The sequence below is a fragment of the Onychostoma macrolepis genome, chromosome 13, assembly GCF_012432095.1.
Source record: "Onychostoma macrolepis isolate SWU-2019 chromosome 13, ASM1243209v1, whole genome shotgun sequence".
Taxonomy (NCBI): Eukaryota; Metazoa; Chordata; class Actinopteri; order Cypriniformes; family Cyprinidae; genus Onychostoma; species Onychostoma macrolepis.
In genome coordinates this window covers 28,933,729-28,954,550 of record NC_081167.1, presented here as the reverse complement: position 1 = coordinate 28,954,550, position 20,822 = coordinate 28,933,729, and the positions used below count along the sequence as shown (strand labels likewise).

The window sequence follows — 20,822 nt, the reverse complement described above, 5'->3', positions numbered from 1 at the left end:
AGTTTTTATTAATATTTAGATTTTATTTATATATATTCCGTTTTAATTTTGTTGAGTTTTTTGTAATTTTTCTTAGTTTTCCAATAAGGGTTTTAATCATTTTTATTTCAGTTTTAGTTATATTAGCACATCAAGTAAGCTGAATATTTGATAATTGCTTTTGGATTGTAGTATTATTGAAAATGTTTAATTATTGCATGATTGAAAGACTTCACATTATGCCTGTATTATATAAATTTTTTAATAATTCAATGTCAAGTCAAGTCACCTTTATTCATATAGCACTTTATAAAATACAGATTTCAAAGCAGCTTTACAGTGATAAATAAGAAGATAATGATTCAGTGATCAGTTCTGTTTTAAAGCAGCTCTAAAATGACAACAGTTATTATTCAGTTCATGGTTGATTCAGTTTGATTCAATAACTGTGTAAAGTTCATCAATTATGGAATGAGTTCAATTATTGTATAAAAACAGCGATGCCATCACCAGCTCAGTTCAGTTCTCATCCATTAGTGTCAGTGCATTTAAGTCAATACAATTTCCAAATATTCACTGTCCCCCAACTAAAGAAGCCAAAATGACCAATATCTGACTTCAAAATGTCACATTTGACCAATCTAGAACCAAGCTGCATTATAATGTGTTTTAAACGTGTATGAAGTGTACTGTTTGCTCTATTAGCTGTTATTTGTCGTGTTGAGCGTAAATCCCAGCGTTGATCTGTTTCCTGTGTGTTGTTTGTGTAGGTGATAAACAATGGGCCCAGCAGACTTCCAGGCTCCACGGTGGACATCAGGATACCCAACCGCCTGGCTGGTAACGGGGCAGATATGTTCCATATCATTGACACACAAGTGAGTTCCTGCCACTCATGTGCTTGTTTATTTAGCTAAACTACTTTCTCATCATTTTCCCTCACATCCGTTATACAGCTGTCCATTCTCATCACACTTGTTTGTGCTGTAAATGGTTTCTCTGACCTGTTCATGCTAGGTATTGTTTTGCGTTATTCCACAGCATTGTTGTTTTTTGATTGGTTGACAGAGTCTTAGAAAGCTTGAATAATTTTCAATTCAGCATGTTCTTTCTAAGCTGGTATTATGCTATTTTATGCAAGATACTCACTGTACTTTTAGAGCTGGATGATTGGGGGGGGGGGGGGGGTGTTATCTAATTGCGAAATCTAATTTCTCTGATAAAAAATTGTTATTGCAATGTAAAATATTTATTTATTTGTTTGTTTATTTATTTATTTTACTTTGTTTTTTATTTATAGAATTTTTAAAGCAGCAGGTTTGCTGTGCTAGTAGGGCTGCAAAATTTGGCTGACAATTTTGTTAGTATATAATATGACAATGAAATTAATTATTATTAATATTATAAATAAACAAAATAAGAAATATTACTGTTAATATTTCAGTGTAAAATAAAAAAAATAGTATGTAAGAAATATAAAATAATAATAATAATAACTATTTTTATTGTTCAATACAACTATAAAATTACAATATAGTGTATAAAATTAAAATACAATAATATTTGTGGCTGTCTTAATTTCTTCATTTTCAAACATTAAAACATCAAGCTTTTATTTTGGCAGAAAACTGCAGCTTCTGTTTTGTTGACAACAGGAGGTTTATTATCGCATCTCATTAGACTGTTGGTGCATGTTGTGTTGCCAAATGCATGTTATAAACCTAAACGTTTTAAACCCAAACTCACAGTGTGTGCTGAGATCAGTTAATGTAGCATTTACTGTGAATTAATGAAAATTACCGCAAGTTGCTTCATAGCTGCATTGCAAACTTAGGGTGCATTGGTTTGCAACAATTTCATGGCCCTGTCATCAATTATTCCTTATAATTTTGCTACGTAATTTCCAAACAAACATATTCGAAATGGTGCCGCAGGCTTGTTGAGGGTTAATTGGCAGAGTAAGTATTGAGCATTTTAGAGACAAAACTTGTCTTCATAATCATGATATACAGGTAAGTGAAATAATTTAAGTTAGAATGGTGCATTTTAAAAATGTAAGGCTTCACATTATGCCTGTATTACATGCATTAGGTTTTCAATAATTCTATGGTCCAATGTCAATTATGTCTTACTTATATTATCTTTAAAACATTGTTTATACTTAAGATTAAGTATAAGATTATATTATTTAAAGTACTTTATAAATGCCACGATTGTTCCATGTTTTGAAGCTAAATATACAGAGCTAGGCTTTATCTATATTATATCAATAGAAGCGAGGGCAGCGTGTTGATTATGTTCTGTTCTCATACAGTGAGAGTTCAGTGAGGGCAACATCCTCAGGCTTATAGTGAATTCAGAGGTGAGAGATGGGTGTAGGTAGTTAAACTCACAATAAGCTTATACAGAGGGAAGAAATTCAAGACCTGCACCACATACTATGTTGATTTAACCCTTGCATCGGCCAAATTGCTAGATCAGGCCAGGGATCAACCTGTTTACTGTGAATGGGAGGATGGGGGAGGTTTGTATCCCACCCTTTACGTCCCATATGGAATCACTTATGAGAGGATTAAATGGTTTGCACGAAAGGGTGGAATGGGACACTTGGGGAAAGCTTCTGTTCACCCTGACTAACCTGTAGCACAGTGGCAATGCTGGGTAACTCAACTCAAGGAGGAGCGGAGGTTCCCAGGCACCCACATGGACAGCATAAACACTCTGCCTAATTAAAAATGCACACGTGGAGGAATTCCACTCTTCACATGACTGAAAACATATGAGGCATTTATACATAAACAGCTTTGGCTGGTCCCTCGATGCTGATGAGATGTCATCAGCTTTATTAAAAAAATAAAAAAACCTAGTGAGCTGCCTTCCAAACACACTTTAACCCTCATTTTGTGTTCTGATAAATTTGACCCACATTTAAACAGCTTGAAACACTAATTAAACTATTTATTCTTGAAATTTGGTGACTTTTTCCTCATTTAGGGTCATGAATGTGCATGCAAAGTTTCGACACATAAATGTGTTTTGGAAAGACTGTACAAATTTTGTGCCCACAGTCAAATTGACCCCCATTGGTTTCTATGCAATTCGCCAAAAATCAACACTTGGAAAAACAGAAAACCTTTATAGTAGCATAGACTAAAATATTTAATATATATTTTATAATTTGGGTTAATTTGACTCTTAAAACCAACAAAAGACCTATTTTATTAAAACAAGCAAGTATCAAATCCAAAAGTGAATGCTTGGCAAGTATACAGGTGTTTTGAACACACTGCGTTCTGGTTCTTGCATTACTGTGGTGGTAACAAGCCTCAGTTTGTACTCAATGAGGCAATCAAACTACCTTCAAATGTCATTTAACTCTTGTCTATTATTGTTTAGGTTGGTAGCTATAAATATGTTCACTTGTGTAACATTCTCAGCATAATGACACAAATTTTAGCTTGTGCAGCTAATGTTTGCTTGCACATAAATGTAAATTTCTGGCCTGATTTTAATGCGAAAAACGTACATCTACCATTTTTACTAAACTCCCAAAAACAGACGTATACACTGCAATACTCTGCAGTTTCCAGCTGAAATTAACACTAGTGGCAGTAAAACACCAACTACTTTTATTCCTTTTCACACAAATTATAAATACAGGTGCAGATTATTGATCTTATTTATTAAAGACTTATTTTCACATGGTTCCTTGCTCAGTGCTATTATGACCTCAGAACACTTTTGCCGTAGTGCTTGATTTGTAAACTAATACATTTTGAGGTTGCATCACATAACCAGCTTCATATCCATGGCTTTTCTGAGATAGTAAACTTACTCAGTAGCTCACCTGGTAAAGCATTACACTCAAGTCACGAGAAAAAAGCTCAAAAACTTTTAAAAGCAAGCTAAAATGGCATGGTTGCTTCAGTAAAATATGTTTTAATCTCTCGTTTGTTTTGCTGACACTATTGGTTAGGTTTAGGATAGGGTTTAGTTTAGCTTTTAGCACCACACTCACCAGATATTTAGTTTCCAGACTGCCACCATATGTACGTAATAAAACATTGCCAGATTCATGTTTATCTATTTCCTGGAAAATTGAAAGCAGTTTTAGTGCCACTCCCCAGACATTTTACATTTTAGTCTGAAAGCAAAAGATGCAAGAAATAATGTAATATCATTTTGCAGAAGTGTTTTTCCAATGAGTCTGGGTTTTTATATTTCTTAAAACACTATCTAGGGAGGCAAATTGCTAGGTTTTAAAACAGTACTGTAGTGAAATCAGCCTATGAATGACACACTGTTGACTCAGACTAGTGTGTTTGTAAAATCATGTGTGAAACAGGCAGAGATCCTTCCATTGACTTGAGAGAAGACGATGTGAGGTCTTCAGATGATTTCCTCTATGGAGGTCTGACTGGAAAGGATGCTGGTTAAAGGAAGAGGTGAAGTGTTCCCCGGGGGCAGAGGGGAGGAAGGGGCAGCGGGACATTAAATCACTCCAGATGGGACATGCTGTCAGAGAAAGGCTTCCCAACTCCCGCTGGGAAAGAACTGCCTTTCGTTATCTGAATTGCTTAGCAGGTCTGAGCTCACTGGATAAATGATAATGTCTGTGAGCATCTCAGCACATCACCTTCCAGTCATCCAGCACTCTGAAAACTTAAACTATCATGTACTTGCACTTAAAAATGAGTCATTAAGTCATATTGAGTCATAATCAGAAATATTGATTATAGACTTAGTAAGTGAAAAAATATAAGTAGATTTGAATAACTAGGTACCATGACAAATTAAATTCAGTAGACCCAAGTTAAGGCAACTCAAATATTTGAGTAAGCCATTTTAAAAACAATATTTATAAGTATTACTTCAGTAAACTTTTTTTCATTTGAATTCACTAAATATTGCAACTAACTATAAGTCAATTCACCTTTATTTTTATAGCACTTTATACGATACAGACTGTTTCAAAGCAGCTTGACAGTAATAAACAGGAAAGTAAAATTAATGATGCAAACTTCAAAAATGAGGCAAATCCAAAATTCTGTTATAAAGCAGCTGTAGCAGACTTTTAACACTTATTTTCAACATTTACTCCATTATACAGTCTGTATTAAACCATGCTGCGAAAATCAAAAAAATGTCCCTCTCTTAAGTTGTTGTTAAAAATAAAGAATACTGATATGGAATGAGTAATAATTTTAGTTCTTAAAACTGATCAGTATAATTTCTCCAGTATTCAAATAATTTTGATTGAAATCAGGGTTATTATAATAAACTAAAAACTGAAATTAAAACCATAAAAAAAATATTTACAGCTAATTTCCAAGGCAACATTCTCATTTTGATTTAGTTTAGCTTCATGTACTAAAATAACTAAAAATAAAACCAATATAAATAATTATGAAAACATCTATAGACTTTTTTTTTTTTTTAACTACTAAAATGGCAAAAACACAACAAAATTCTTAAAACTTTAATTGGAATTAAAATAAACTGAAAATATAAAAATAAAAACTATAATATCTCAATAACAAATAATGCTGATTGAAATGTATGTCAGTCATTCAGTTTGTTAGTCAGATGCACTAATGTACTAATGTTGTTGTTCTTTCTTATGAGTAAGTGCAGTAAGTAAGTCTGTGATGAAATCAGGTGATATTTAGCTGAGAAAGAGCTGTGAGATTCGCTCATTTTCTTGTTTTCTGTTTATCTGCAGGTATCTGAACGTCGAGGGAACTGCACGTGGCACAGGAACCCCAAACCCTGCACAATCCCTCAGGACAAAGAGAGCATCTTCCATACCATTTTTGCTTTCTTCACCAAATCAGGCAGAAAAGTTCTGGTATGACAAAGCACTTCTTGTTCATAGTTCAGAGGAAAAAGCACAATGTGTGAAAATGGCATTCAAATGCATTTAGCACTTGGAAATAAGCCATATTTGCATATTTAATGTTGTTTGTCAGGCATTTTTGTCAATGCATGTACATTAGTGCAGTGGAGCACAGCATTTAATGCCCCATAAAACACTCTGCTCATTTCACACAAGTTTTTGTGCTGAACGGGTGAATCTTTGACGGTATCCTGTGTCAACAGGACTGTGACCGGCCTGGCAGAGCGTGTCTTACTATTTCCTGCAGTCTGAGCTCTCAGGCTAAAGAAGAAGCCACGAGTATAGATGTGCAAATGCTACTGAACACTGAAATACTACAGAGGGTGAGTTATTGCTGTAATGAAGTAAAAAGTTGGTGAAGTGTAAATGCAAGTCTTCAGAGCGTGATTAAAACTTTAAGTGTTGTAAAATTGAAGAAACAAGCTAATAAACTAGTTAAAATACTGTCAGGCTAGCCTTAGTAGTAGCTTTAACTAAATAAACAATCACTGCATTTTCCCCAGAAAGATGCAGTGTTAATCCTAACATTTTTTTTTAAGATTTAACATTTGTAGATTGTCTAAAGCAAAAGAGTTGTAAAAAATATTTTAGAGCTTATGATTTGTTTAAAAAATAAAACATTACACATTTATGAATAAATCAGTATATGTAAAATCATTTAAAATTTAAAAAAAAAATTCCATGCAAGCTATAGCTTCTGACGTTTAAATCAAAATATACTCATTACTTTATGACATCAATTACTGCTTTATTTAATCAGAAACACAGTGTAAATGTTACTTGTGTAGGCTATTTTACTTTTAATTTAATTAGAAGTAGGCCATAAGCGCCCCCTGCTGAATTAAAACTCTTTACTGAGCAGGCGTTAGGACCAGGGGGAGGCTGTCACTGCTATTACTGTTTACTGTATCACAAACCGAACGCGTCATTCTGTACCTGCTTTCACAGATTAAATGCAGCAATCCAAAACAGTGAATCTAATCATTATTCAGACAAAACTTTGCTTCAAGAATGAGCCACACTTCTGACGTGATCTAATCACTAGCACACCCTGAGCACATGTGAGTTAACCCATTCCTCTTATCAGCAAGACATATAGGCATAATTTTTTATATGGGGCCAATGCCGATATTTACATTTAAAGGCATTATCGGGCATTCCGATATCGGTCTGATAATATCGTGCATCCCTAATATTTCCCCCCATTTTAAATTCTTATTCTCCAATGAAAGCTTAGATTTTTGTGATTTAAAAAAAAATAAAAGATCAAAAGTATTAACAATGCACATTTATTTTCACAGCCTTCTTTGATCATATTTACCAAGGGTACCAACAATTCTGACCACACGTGTAAATAATAGAGAATTAGCACTGTTTATTTTGTGTAAATGTGTCTGTCTGTGTTATTTTATTATCATTGAGATACTATTATGATTTTAATTTTAATTTTTTTCTGTTTTCATTTGAATTTGAGTTTAAAGATATTAATAGGCATTTTGTTAGCTTTATTAGTTTAGTAGTTTTTGTTTTGTTATATTTTTATTCATTGTTATTTAAGTTTTAGTTTTAGTTATTTTATTAAATTAAGTCAAACTAAAATAAAGGGAGAAATGTTGCCTTGGCAGCTGTACTTGCATACTTTAATTTATTTCAGTTAATGTTTTATTTGATTTAATTACGTTTTTTTAGTGGTTTTAATTTTAAGTTTTAGTTTTGGTTTTAAGTATAATAACTCTGGTGTGTATTGGTGGGTGGTTAGCAGGACAGCTCGTCTGTGATCCAGTTTGTGACACGAGGTCACGTCCAGCTGGACGACAGGGCCGTGGAGGTCTCAACCGGACTTCCAGAGGAGATTTCTGTAAGTGATCAAATGCATGAATAATCCAATCCAACAGTCAAGCATCTCTTGCCAAGCATATTTGTACCATTACTGTAAACTAGACTCAGAGCTTCACAGACTTCATCTGACATGCTGGTGGTTTTCATTGTAAGATTGAAAGCGAACAGATTATTGTCTTTGAAAGCGATCAGGACCCCTGATGCACGGAAGAAAATGAAATTGTCCGATTGCATGATACTGAGCTCATCGGCTCTTAGTAGCCACTGAGATCTGGGTCGAGTTTGCCGTTCATATGGGAGCAGGGGGCTTTTTTTACTCTACAGCTGTGCTCGAGAACAGTCGCCTCTAATACTGCAGACCTCGGCGTGTCGATTGATTGGAGGAATATGGGACTGTATTTCAGTGTCTGGTGCCATGGCATCTCGTTCAGCCCTGCTCTCAGCTGATTGGGTTTCTGACCCAGTTTCAGCCCCCCATTTGTAGTGTAGTGCTCAATTCCTAATAGGGCTGTTAAAATTGTCTGCGCCCCCTTCTGCCATCAGCACTTAGGAAATGCATCAGTCCCAAAGCAATCCGTTATTAAGTCACACGACGCTCCCCGGGGCAAACACTGGACACGCAACTCTCATTTACAAATGGCATTGCCCACATATAAGCATTAATACCGCACAGTCTTGTAGCGTGTTTCAACTGTGTCATTTCCGTCATGTTAACAGCCACCTGAACTAATTGGAAATGACAGACCAACTGTGAGCATTAAACCTTTATATGCTGCTGTATCATTAGTTTAGTCAGCTGAACTCAACAAATGCTTGAGATATATTTAGTGCAATATTTATATCTTACACTTTAGTTTCCATTGAATAAAAATAAGTCTGATCATATAGAAATGTTAATCCCAAAGACGGCATGCAGAGGAAGATATTACAGCTCTTTTATAGTTTTCATTGCTGATGTTAGTATATTGAATTGTTTTTATTTTTAACTAAAACAATTAAAAGTCAAAAACTTTTGCCTTGGCAACTAACCAAAATAAAATAGGTTTAGGCTTAAGTACTAAAATTATTAAAACTAAAACCATTAAAAATAAATTAAAGCTAAATAAATAGAACCACCAAAACTAATAAAAATGACATAGAATATAGAACTCAGATCATTTGATGTTAATAGAATTTGATGAAAAATATTTCAATTCATATTTATTTTGAGGTACATATATATTTAGTTTCAGGTTGTTAAGATCTCTTCTAAACTTCATCAAAATTCTTATTTGTATCTCATTGCTGTTTCAAAGAAACAACTGAGATATTATCTCATTTGTGATTTTGATTGAATGTGTTTTTTTTCCGTCGACCCTCACATTCAAGGAGTGAAATTGTGGCCAGAAGCTGAAGCGAGATTTATCTGGGCTGGCATCTCGCTCCAGACTGGGATTTTCTGCTAGCTTTTCATGCAACATTTCCATCCAGCTCTATTGAGGGAACTGTTTGCTGTGTTTTTGTGGCAGTACATTATGTTTTCAGAGGTGAAATTCTTCCACATTTAAGGGTCAGAAAGCACGTATGCCATATAACACATTGTGCATGAAACTATGTCTATGTATGTTATTCAGAGGGAATGGTCATCCAAAAATAGTCATTCATTTAAACCAGACTTCAAATAATGACATCCAGTTGTAAACAAATGAACTCTTCCTGGCATTCTGTGATGATCTGGATTAATGAAAACCTTCACAGACCTGTGTTTGATTGATTTGTTGACTTGAAGAATGAATTCTCATTTCCTTTTGATCGAGTCAACACCCAATATACTGTAGACTCAGCGCAGACATTATAAAATTCAGGAAATGACACAGTGATTCATACAGTCTGTAAAGTCTGATCTTGGGTCCCGCTGAGAAATGACGATCTGTAATATGTTTAAGTCGGTGAGGTTATGCTGAATGTCGTGTCCCGTCTGGTTCGTGTGTGTATGTTCACTCTCTTTGTGTTGTCCTGCAGCTGGTGTTTGAGGCCCTTCACAGTCAGGAGCCCAGGGGTTACGTGGTGGGATGGATCATCGCCATCAGCCTCCTCGTGGGAATCCTCATCTTCCTGCTGCTGGCGGTGCTGCTCTGGAAGGTAGTGTTTCAGACAGACACATGTTCCTCAGTCAACATCCTTGTTGGTTCTGGAGCAGCGTCCGGGTTTGCTCTGGATTTAGAGGCTTAAACGACATTCTTATAAGCCTAGGTTTAGGGTTGGCAAGAGTGCAGCGACCATTATAACACTTTTTGGGTAATAATCATTATGTTTTGAGAGTTTCGGTCACTGTACAATGGAAAAATAGGAGCCGTCCACATACTGTAAAACAACAACTTTAAGACCAAGTAGAAGCAATATGGATGTTTATCAAAAACAACAACAACACAATATCAAGACTGAATTTTTGAGTAATTTTCGATATTCATGATAGAAACGATGACAGAAACATGTTACTATTTTATAATAAAATTTACTTTTCATAGTAATAATATATATATATATATATATATGTGTGTGTGTGTGTGTGTGTGTGTTATATATAATAACATTACATTGTGTAAAAGTACATTTTACTATAAAATATTAAGATATTTCTGTCATCATTTCTTCAATTTACACTATCAGTAAACTTGTAGTAGTAGTAAAGATAATAATATGAATAATTATTATTATTATTATTACTACTACTACTACTATTAAATCATTGCATTTTGTCATTATCATTGTTACTTTGAGAATAATTATTATTATTTTAAAGATTATCATATAACAAATATATTTTTTCATCCATGTTTTCACAATTTAAATTAGTTTATTTGCATAAACAACAACAACAGCAACAACAAGAACAATTACAACAAAAAACATATTTGACCTAAAAAAATACAATGGTGTGCTGTGAATTTACTGATATATTTTCAGTTGATTATATTTGTAAATGTAAAAAAAAAATTAATTCATTTCAGATGATTAATTAATTAATTAATTAATTAATAAGAAAACAGAATTGGGGGCAAAATTTTAAATTAAAAGGTAGCTTCTTTGTGGAGTTTAGTTGTATACAAACAAGTTTTTACATTCATTCTTGAGGTCTAACAAACATGTGGAAAGCATTTCCTTTCTCATTAATGACATATTTAAAGTTGTTTAAACATTAGTATCATATGATATGAAAAAAATATATATATATATATATTGTGATAATAATTTGGGACATATTACCCAGCCCTACTAACCAGTCACTTCAGTATATGACTGAAGCTGGTGAGCGGTAATCTGCTACTGTTACTGCCCACCTAACTGCTGTACTATTCATGAGTTTGGCTGAAAAGCTTTTTAATGTGCACCACACACTTTTCAGATCATTCCTAATGTCTTGAGGTTTGAGATCATGAGCTTAAACAATATGATCAACTTGTCATTTCTCACTCATTTTAGGATTAAAGTCATATTTAAGGATGATTGCTTGATAGAAACATTATTCCAGAACCAACAGAAAATGTTGAACTATGCAAATATACATCAGACTTTCTACTAGATATCCGTCCTCATTGGTCCAAAAGACACAGACTTCCAGATGAGGCTGTTTGCTTGTCATATTCACTTTAAGGCCGAGGACAAATCACATGCCTGAGACGGTTCCTTTCGGACGGCAGTTCAGCTCAGCAAAGTCAGTGTGAGCGGAGAATGTGACCCCTCAGGTCATCGTGTCTTGAAAGAGCAGAACCACCTGCTCATGTGCAGCGTCCCGTTACAGTTAAATTAGCATCGGGCTGCTTTTAATATCCTCTGCCAAAAAAAGGCAGAGTAAAGCGGATGTGGATGAACAGTTTTGTTTGAAGTAAACAGTTCTTGGTGGTGATGGTGATGGTAGTTCAGTTTTGAAAGATATTCCCTCAACTGGACTTGTCGAGGGTCACATGTCCCTCATTCACACACTACTGTTGTTTTTCTTGGCCTGAGGGGTCAATAGAGAGCTCTAGAGCGACTGTAAAGTAGCAAAACACAGCACAGACAATAATTTACACGTACACATAAAAGTGAACCAAACGGATTTCAAGGCTTCTCAAACAAGTCCTTCTTTTCTTTTCCACTCCATTACTTTCCAGCGGGAATACTAGAGCAAATCCTGGAATGTTGGTGTAGGGATACTTTTCCCCCCAAATCCCAAATCTGCCAAAATAAACCTCCTCAACAAGAGCTGCACATGTCCAGCTACTCCAGCTTCAGGAAATGCCTGGAGAGAGCCGGGGTCTGAATCAATAAACCGCATTCAAACAAAGACAAACCTGTTGAGTCACAGGAAGAGGAACAGCATATTTCCTGCGCTGACGCGCTTCTTTACAGTAGCACTATCTGTGTCGCCCATCCCACTAGTTATCTGACTCCCTCCCTGTCCATTGGCTCCAACTTCACAAAGGGATAGTTCACCCGAAAATGACATCATTTACTCGCTGCTTTGTTGCTCCGAATCTATGACTTTCTTTCTTTCTTCTGGGAAACACTAAAGAAGCTCAGAGCCAGTGTTTTCAATATAAATTCCAAATTTTCTTAAGTCGTATGATAACTTTGTGTGTGTAGCAAACTAAAATATTTTTGCATTAAATCTCCTTCACTGTAGCTCAAATTTCATTCGTACTTTAACATATTCAGACATTCAATACAGGCATCAATTACACCTAATATCTTTAGTAATGTAAAGTCAGAGGATGTATAAATATGTTTGAATACCTATATATGATATGATAAAGCATTCCTCTTACAGTTTGAATATCATCAGTCATGAGGGATTTCTTAATGAAACCTTATCTTGTGTTGGGTCAAGGCCCCAAAAACGAGTGGTATTTTCATATACTCCTTTTAATTTGATCAAATTAGATATTTAATGGCCAATATGTCTGAAGCAGGATTGCATTAGGTTGGGTGTATTTGATCTGCCAGTCAAATTTCCAATACCATTCAAAAGTTTGGGATCAGTACAATTTTTATGTTTTTGAAAAAAGTCTCTTCTGCTCATCAAGGCTGCATTTATTTGATCAAAAATAAAGTAACATTTTTTAAATATTATTGCAATTTAAAATAACTGTTTTTTTTATTGTAATATATTTTAAAATGTGATGCAAAGCTGAATTTTCAGCATCATTACTCCAGTCTTCAGCATCACATGATCCTTCAGAAATCATTATATTAACAGTGTTGAAAAGAGTTATGCTACTTTATATTTTGATGCATTTATTTAAAAATAGACATTTAAATAGAGATGCCTTTACTGTCTTTTTTTTAATTTATTTAAAGCATTCATTCTGAATATAAATATTAATTTCTTTAAAAAAATCTTTTTGTCCCCACACTTTGTATTTTGTCACAGTAAGTTAATGTGATTGGGAAAAGGAGTATAATTTTGTCATTTGTCCACTGTCCCACCCTGTATGCCGACACTCAGCAATTATTTTTGTGTTTTGCAGATGGGATTCTTCAGGAGGCATTACAGAGAGATCATAGAGGCCGAAAAGAACAGGAAGGACAGCGATGAAAGCTGGGATTGGGTCCAGAAGAGCCAATGAGAGCTCGGATTGGGTTCAGAAAATCCAATAAGCTGCTACCTTCACCACGGCTCTCTCCTAAGACCCAGACCCTCCAGCCTTCCATATGTGGAAGAAAAGAATATTCTCCAGATTTTTCGGAGGTTTGACACTTTTTGTTTGTCGTTGATGGTGATCTAGCTGATGTTCGAGGTGACCGCGTGGCCTGCCAGAAGAGACTCGCAGTGGAATTCCATTGATCCCAATGGGACAGGCCTCTTGCCAGTGGGTCTGAAGAGACGGAAAGAGAGACTTCCTGGAACGAATGTGGATATCGTGTCAATACTAGCAGACAATTACAACCCTCAGGGCGCTGTTGAAAAGCAAAAATCTATTTTTTATAAAATGTATTCCATACTGTATAGAAGAGAGCTTCAAGAGTTGTTTTTAAAGCACTGATGACTGACACGCCAAAGAGTTGATGTTATTCCTTCACAGTGTTCTGGTGCACATCAGTTTTCAGATGAACCTTGAAGATGGACTGTACCTCTTTATCCCCTCAAGATGTTAACTTACAAAGAATGCAAAGCAAAAGTTTGTGCCCTTCATTCGGACAACTCACGAGTTAAATGTTGCATGAACAAATGAAAGAGGAGATGCAAACCAAAGTTGTTATTGCTCGAGTTGTTAAAGGAGTAGTTCGCCTCAAAATGAAAGTTTGCTGGAAATGTACTTACCCTCAGGCCATCCAAGATGTAGGTGAGTTTGTTTCTTTATGAGAACAGATCTGGAGAAATGTAGCATTAAATCACTTGCTCACCAAAGTGAATGGGTGCCGTCAGAATGAGAGTCCACACAGCTGATAAAAACAGCACAATAATCCACACCACTCCAGTCTTGTGAAGTGAAAAGCTGCATTTGTAAATTAAAAAAATTAATCAAGGCATTTGAACTTTTAATGGAGTCGTGTGGATTACTGTGATGTTTTTATCAGCTGTTTGGACTCTCATTCTGACGGCACCCATTCACTTTGGTGAGCAAGTGATTTAATGCTACATTTCTCCAGATCTGTTCTCATAAAGAAACAAACTCACCTACATCTTGGATGGCCTGAGGGTGAGTACATTTTCAGACAGTTTCCATTTAATTTCAGTCCAGTTGTTCTTAAAACAGAAAGAGATAACAATAGACGTTCTGAGCTTAAAAACGTTTTTAGTGTATGTGAAAGTCACAGCTTAGAGCATTATTTGTACTGCACTGGATTTTGACCCCACTGAAAGATGCATGTTATTCCAGAAGAAAAGATTCTGTCTTCATAATCTTTCACAAAATATATGAACCTTTTCTGTCTTTTTTGTATTCCTTTCCAACCACCTAAAAAATAGAAGCTGTTCACAATCTAGTCAAATCCTAATGGATGAAATCAAATCCCACCCTACAAATTCTCATTGTTTCACTCAGAAACGTCCTAATTGGTTGACCTCTGGCTGTCTAAGATCTCAAGATATACATTTTAGACGTTATGCAAGGGACACATTCCAAGTTATGAATTACAATTTTACTGATTTCTACTGTAAGTATAAAAACACTTTAATCTGCCATATATTCTCCAAAAAATTCTCACAGCATATTCTTCCACAGTAAACTTGACACCATATAGTATGTCTCCTGCTTTTTAAAGGGGAAGTTCACCCAAAAATGAAAATTCTGTCATTAATTACTCACCCTCATGTCGTTCCAAACCCGTAAAACACAAATTAAGATATTTCTGATGAAATCCGAGAGCTCTCTGACCCTCCATAGATAGCAAGGGTAAAGTTCAAGGCACAGAAACACAGTAAGGACATCATTAAAATAGTCAAAAATGAAATGACAGAATTTTCATTTTTGGGTGATCTATCTAAGTACCATGACAAGTTTTTTTGAAGTTCAGACTGCATAGGTCCAGGTTTTAACTATGCAGGACCTGCAGTGTGTAATGGCCTAAAAATAGGTGGGAATGTGCAGTACTTCATCACTGGGCACAAACTCGTACTTTGAAGCTTATGGGAACAGCTTGTTTTAAGTCAACATTTTAGACTTCACTCAGAGCGCAGCCCCAACATGAGCTGTTCGCAGTCAGACTTCACATGGAGCTGAAGTTGCTTGTTTTTTGCATTTTCATTTGAAAGAAACCATATCTTTGATATTTACCAACTGATCAATAGCTTTGCAATTGGATATTACATGATCGCTGGAAGATTCTCCAAAAAATATCTCTTATTATTTGATCAATAATCACCACTAGCATGGCAAAACCACGTCTGCATTTCATGTCCGGCCCAACACCAGGTTCTTGCGTAGTTGTGTTTCAGAGAGACACATACTTGACATTGTAAGTGTGTAACCAAACTGTGAGTGTTGTTGCCATTATCACCTATTTTGAGCATTTTAGAATAAACTACTGTCACTGATGTTTTATAGATGTATTGAGAAATATGTTTGTTGTACAAGCTCGAGCTGTATATTTATCTACTGAAACTGCTTTTTTCAAATTAAAAATCACAAACAGATGTTTCGTCTCAGTTTTGTTCGTGCCACCCAAATATTTAGTGCAGTGGGGTGTTTCTTGTTGCACTGATGCCCTCTAGTGTAATACTAGTGTAATATTTACACTACATTGCGGTGTATAATGTCTGTTTTGTTTTGTTTTTTGTTTTTTAGTATGTGACAAAATTCATTAAACAACAATACATTACAAAAAGTAAATGCTTAAGAGTATGAATTTAAAACGTTTTCTTATAAATATATTTAAAATGGTTATTTTGGATTTTATGTAGTGTTGTTTTAGTACCATTTAGATACTATTACAGTTTTTCTTAATATTGTGAATTTTAGATAAAGTTTTAGTGGTTTTGTTGTAGTTTGTCTTTTTTACTGTAGAGAGAGAGAGAAATGAGAAACGTTGCCTTGGCAAATGGCTGGAATTAAAAGTTAATTTTATGTCTATTTTATTTAAAGTACTGAATTTTTATGGTTCTAGTTTCAGTTTTAGTTAACATTAGGTATAATTGTAGGTCAGTTTTGTGTAAAATGTCAATACCTTTGCAAATGCAATCAAATGAGTCGATTTAAGAAAAATCACAGCTAATATAGAATGGTTCATTCATACTGGAAATGTATGGAAATGCATTGTATTTCATTGTATTATATTTCATGTATTTCAATGTACTGGAATTTTTTCTTTTCAATTATAAATAAGATTGATTACTATTCAGAATGATGGATGGACATAAATGTTTGCATAAAGTTATCACAAGTTGTAGTAATGGAGAAAAGTACTAAGCATCTAGCATCTACCCAAAGGTTTAGACATTTAAAAATATGAAAAACACAGAAATTAAAATGCTTTATATGCTGAATCAATGAATTGATTGTTTTAATTTCACTTGTATTATAAAACTGCATTAGCTCTTTATATCGCTTAGTAATTAGATTGGGATAAATTACTTTGGTTGCCATGGGACACATGAGAGCCAAACAAACAGTGCTGTCCCATAGTAAAAGCACTGCATTATTCATTAGCTGCTACACTTGCACGGAGCTACTATACCACCAGGTAAATGTCTATTTTAATATATCAATTAGCAAAGAAGATCTTCACCTAGCTGCTTATATCAAACATTTTAATATTATTCCATAAATGTCAGTATCTAAAATTGTTTGACCGGACAAATATTTAAAAGCTAAAATTAGAGTAACGTAACAAATTTATTTTTTTTTTTCAGGTAGAATGCTGTATATTGACACGTATTCTGTTACAGTGCAAGAAAAATGACATCTATACTGGAGGATGGCTTGATAAAAACAGGCTCGATAGAGCAGGTGGTGGCCCCTCTGTCCACTCACCTGTGTCACCTCATCCTATTGTGCGGGAGCGAGACAGAACTGGATGAATTCACCCGGCTGGAAGCTGCAGCTAAAGCGGTGGCCAAAGCATCCAAAAACATGGCAGCTGTAGCAACAAGGTCAGTGGCATTTATTTCTCCTGACAGGGTAGAAGATGAAGCATATAAATAAATACATTACAAAAATTATATTTAGAAAAATAAATGCTGACATGAAAGTTACTTTGCCCCATAAAAACAAAAACATAGCTGTCTATATCATTGAAAAAAAGTGCTTTGTTGCTTAAAGAGAGAGTAGGGGAATTAGATGGTAATATATATTTTTTTACAAACATGATGTTACTGTGGCACATTAGCATGGTACCAAAAACAAGGACACGCCATGATACTGCATTGTGGTATGTACTGTGTGAATGGCTCCACAGAGCCACATTATACCACATATCCTTGCTTTCAGGTTAGTGGAAGACACCGATGATGATGTCCTGAAGATGGAAATGCATCCACTCATTGAATCCCTGACTGTTTCTGGTCAGCATGTGCTTCTTGCCACCCAAAAGCTCAGCATACAACCGGAGATCATAGAGCATAGAGAAGAACTCATTGAAGCCACTCAAAATGTGCTAGTAGGTGTGGTCAAGGTAATATGTTTTTTGTTGTAAAGGAAAATAGCTGCATGCAAAAGTCATAGAGTTGTGGGATATGTTCTTATCCTATAAATGAACTCCTGGAGGGCCACAGTCCTGCAGAGTATAGTTTCAACCTAAACTACATTCCTGTCGTTTTCAAATAATCCTGGAGGACTTGATTAAACTGACGTGACCTCAGGGTTGCAGGTCCGACTCTTTAACCATTAAGCCACGACTGCCCCTTAGCTGGTTCAGTTGAATTTAATTGAGGTTAAAGCTAAAAACTGCAGAACTGTCACTCTCTAGGAAACTGATTTTGGCCTACATGCCCTTCAGGGTTATATCTAGATCAGTGTTCCCCAACCTTGTTCCTAAAGCTGAGGTCTCCAACCCTTCTCCTGGAGAGCTACCGTCCTGCAGATTTCCATCCCAAACCCAGTCAAACATGCTTGAACCAGCTAATCAAGGTGTTTAGGGTTATTTGATCATTACTGGCAGATGTGCTGGAGCAGGGTTGGAACCGTGAGCGGAGCACGGAGTGGAGCGATGTGGTTTTCACCGCTCCATCATGAGTACAATTCATGCCAACAGCCCGTAATATGACTGCATATTTAGCAAGAATTCACATGTTCAACATATTTAGCTAGCTTGATAGAGAGGGATCATTCAAATCAGAAAGAATGTGAAGGCTATGATGGACATGAGTGGGAAGTTATAACGTTAGTTCTCAAGGAATTAGTTTGTTCCTTCTAGATACTGAATATTTTCAGCTGAAAGCATGATTTAAACAAGTAGCTACTACAACACGTATTCACACGCAATCGCTCTCTCAATAATGCATTCAAACAAATGTAATCTTACAGTGCTACTTCATCTGTATCCGATTTCGAATGAGCAGAAATCTGGAAGAAATGCATCGATCCATAGGTATAATAACTGACGAAAACATACTATTTTCATCACAAACAAAATTTGCACTGCAAAAAGCAGCAATTATACCTTTTAATGCTGACAACCATGTTATTAGCTTGTAATGTGGTAGGAAAAAAGTTTGCACACTAGTGTTCCAATAAGCCACTTTGAAGCTCTCCTGTTATTTTATTTTTTAATATACATTATGAACAGAACTGTGATATTTCAAACAAATAGGCTACTTTAGATGCGGAGCGGTGTTTCTGATATCAGCGAGTATGGAGTGGAGCGGGAGCGGGAAATGGTGAACCCGGAGCGGAGTGATTATTAAATGCTCAGAGCGTGGAGGGGAAATTGTTGACGCTCCACTCAGCTCACATACTCTGGTTGGACGGTAGCTCTCCAGAAGCACTTTTCCACTGGGGCTGGTGCTGGAGCTGGAGCCGGTGCTCGACCAAGAGCGGCACTCCTTCAGAACCAGTTTGCATTTCCACTGGCTGGGAACAGAACCCTCTACGTCACCAACATGTGACCGGAATCGCTTGTTACCTCCGCGGAAGGAGAGTATTGGCCTCTTCTGCCGACCACTGGTGAACTGACATGTTTAATTGTTGTTGTTAATGTGGTTAATTTACCTTTCAAACTCAGGTCTATAGTGGAAACTCTGCCTACTGGTGTCATAGGTTCCCTTGTTCGAGATCAGCAAGGTTTCGGGTCCAGTTTGGAACCAGGATCTGTGCACTGGCCCAGAATTTAGTTTTTTTTGTGACTAAAATTTCTTTTGGTTTCTATAGATCCTTCTAGTGGAAGATGATGCGACTGTAAGGAAGATCACTGCAGCTGCTGATTGGCTCTTGCAGTGTCTTTCTCAAGTAGGAGCTGCAGCAGACATATCATCCTTATTGAAAGCATTTCAAGTATACTCAAAGGCAATGGTGCTTCTTCACAACTTGGTGGTGGAAAGAATTCAGGAACTGCGTGACGACAAACAACAGGAGCATTTGAGGGCTTCTCTAGAAACACTGAAAAAATGTGTTTCCATGCTGCACACTGCCATGTACACGACAATCAAACATGCACACAGTGAGGAGGCACAGAGTGCAAAGCAGTACATCTTAAACCAGGTGGACTCAACTGTAAATGAAATCATAGCCACACTCAAGAGCAACTGTGAACCAGGTGCCAGGGGTTCATGTGGATGCTACACCGTAATACGGAACAAATTACTAAGACTGCTTTCTGATCCTGCTTGTGTTAAAGATGGTGGTTTTGATGTTATGCTTCGTGACCTAGTGTTCCACAGCATGGCGGTAGCAAACACTACACGCAGGGATATTCAGTTTGAGGTTGCTGCACACTCCAAGCAAGTCCTTCAGCTCTGGTCAGAGATGTCACAACAAATTAAATGCTGTGATGATCAGCATCTTGCAAACACATGTGCTTCTCTTTTGAATCAAATCCACAAACTTGACGATGCTATGGTAAAGGCCACACAGTTACGAGTAATGGACATATTTGTCACAACTTCAACCCCCTTGGAACAGTTGGTGCACACCGTGAGCTGTATCTTCCAGGATGAGCAAGATGTAGAAACACTTCAGGTTCAATCTGAATCCTTCATAGCTCATGCTGACAAGATTTCAGAAGTGGCTGGCTTCATCTCAGCTTTAGCGTGCGATGAAAAGAGTCTTGAGGGTGTAGAGAACTCAAGGGGATGCATCATGAGACTGAAACAAACAATTTGCATACTTGTGCAAAATCTAGAGGAAGACGAGGTGCGTTCAAGTGAAGCTCTGGAAAAACTAAAAGAGATGCAACGGAGATGGTCAGAGGAGATCGAGCAGCTCTTGCATGCATGTAGTAGCATCATAAACGTGAAGGAATTTGTCTGTCTTGCTCTTCAGGAGATGCAGAGCAACTGGATGGAGTTTGTTGAGGCACGTGAAGACGAAGATGCACAGTATCTCACAAAACAGGCAAGCTTGCTTATTGGCCATATGAGCTTGGTAATCCAGCTCGTGAGAAAACATGTCAGTAAGAGTGACAATCCAATCTACCGTAACGGACTTCTGGTTCTGATAAAGCAAGCGGAAGGATCTGCTGCTGAGGTGACAAGTTGTGTCACTGATATCTA

General features: G+C 36.3%; 1 protein-coding gene across 4 annotated transcripts in view; it reads left to right on the top strand.

Annotated features, from left to right (window-relative positions):
- The window catches only part of itga9 (integrin, alpha 9), a 104,822-nt gene extending 90,775 nt beyond the window's left edge, over positions 1–14,047 (top strand). For 3 of the 4 annotated variants that reach the window (XM_058795333.1, XM_058795330.1, XM_058795332.1), the window contains 6 exons: positions 750–857; positions 5,702–5,827; positions 6,079–6,198; positions 7,635–7,733; positions 9,716–9,835; positions 13,204–14,047. In XM_058795333.1, the coding sequence (XP_058651316.1) occupies positions 750–857; positions 5,702–5,827; positions 6,079–6,198; positions 7,635–7,733; positions 9,716–9,835; positions 13,204–13,302 (672 nt within the window). In that variant the 3' untranslated portion in view covers positions 13,303–14,047. The remainder of the gene's footprint in view (positions 1–749; positions 858–5,701; positions 5,828–6,078; positions 6,199–7,634; positions 7,734–9,715; positions 9,836–13,203) is intronic. The other variant, XM_058795331.1, reaches the window with a different exon arrangement.
- Positions 14,048–20,822: the final 6,775 nt, after the last annotated feature.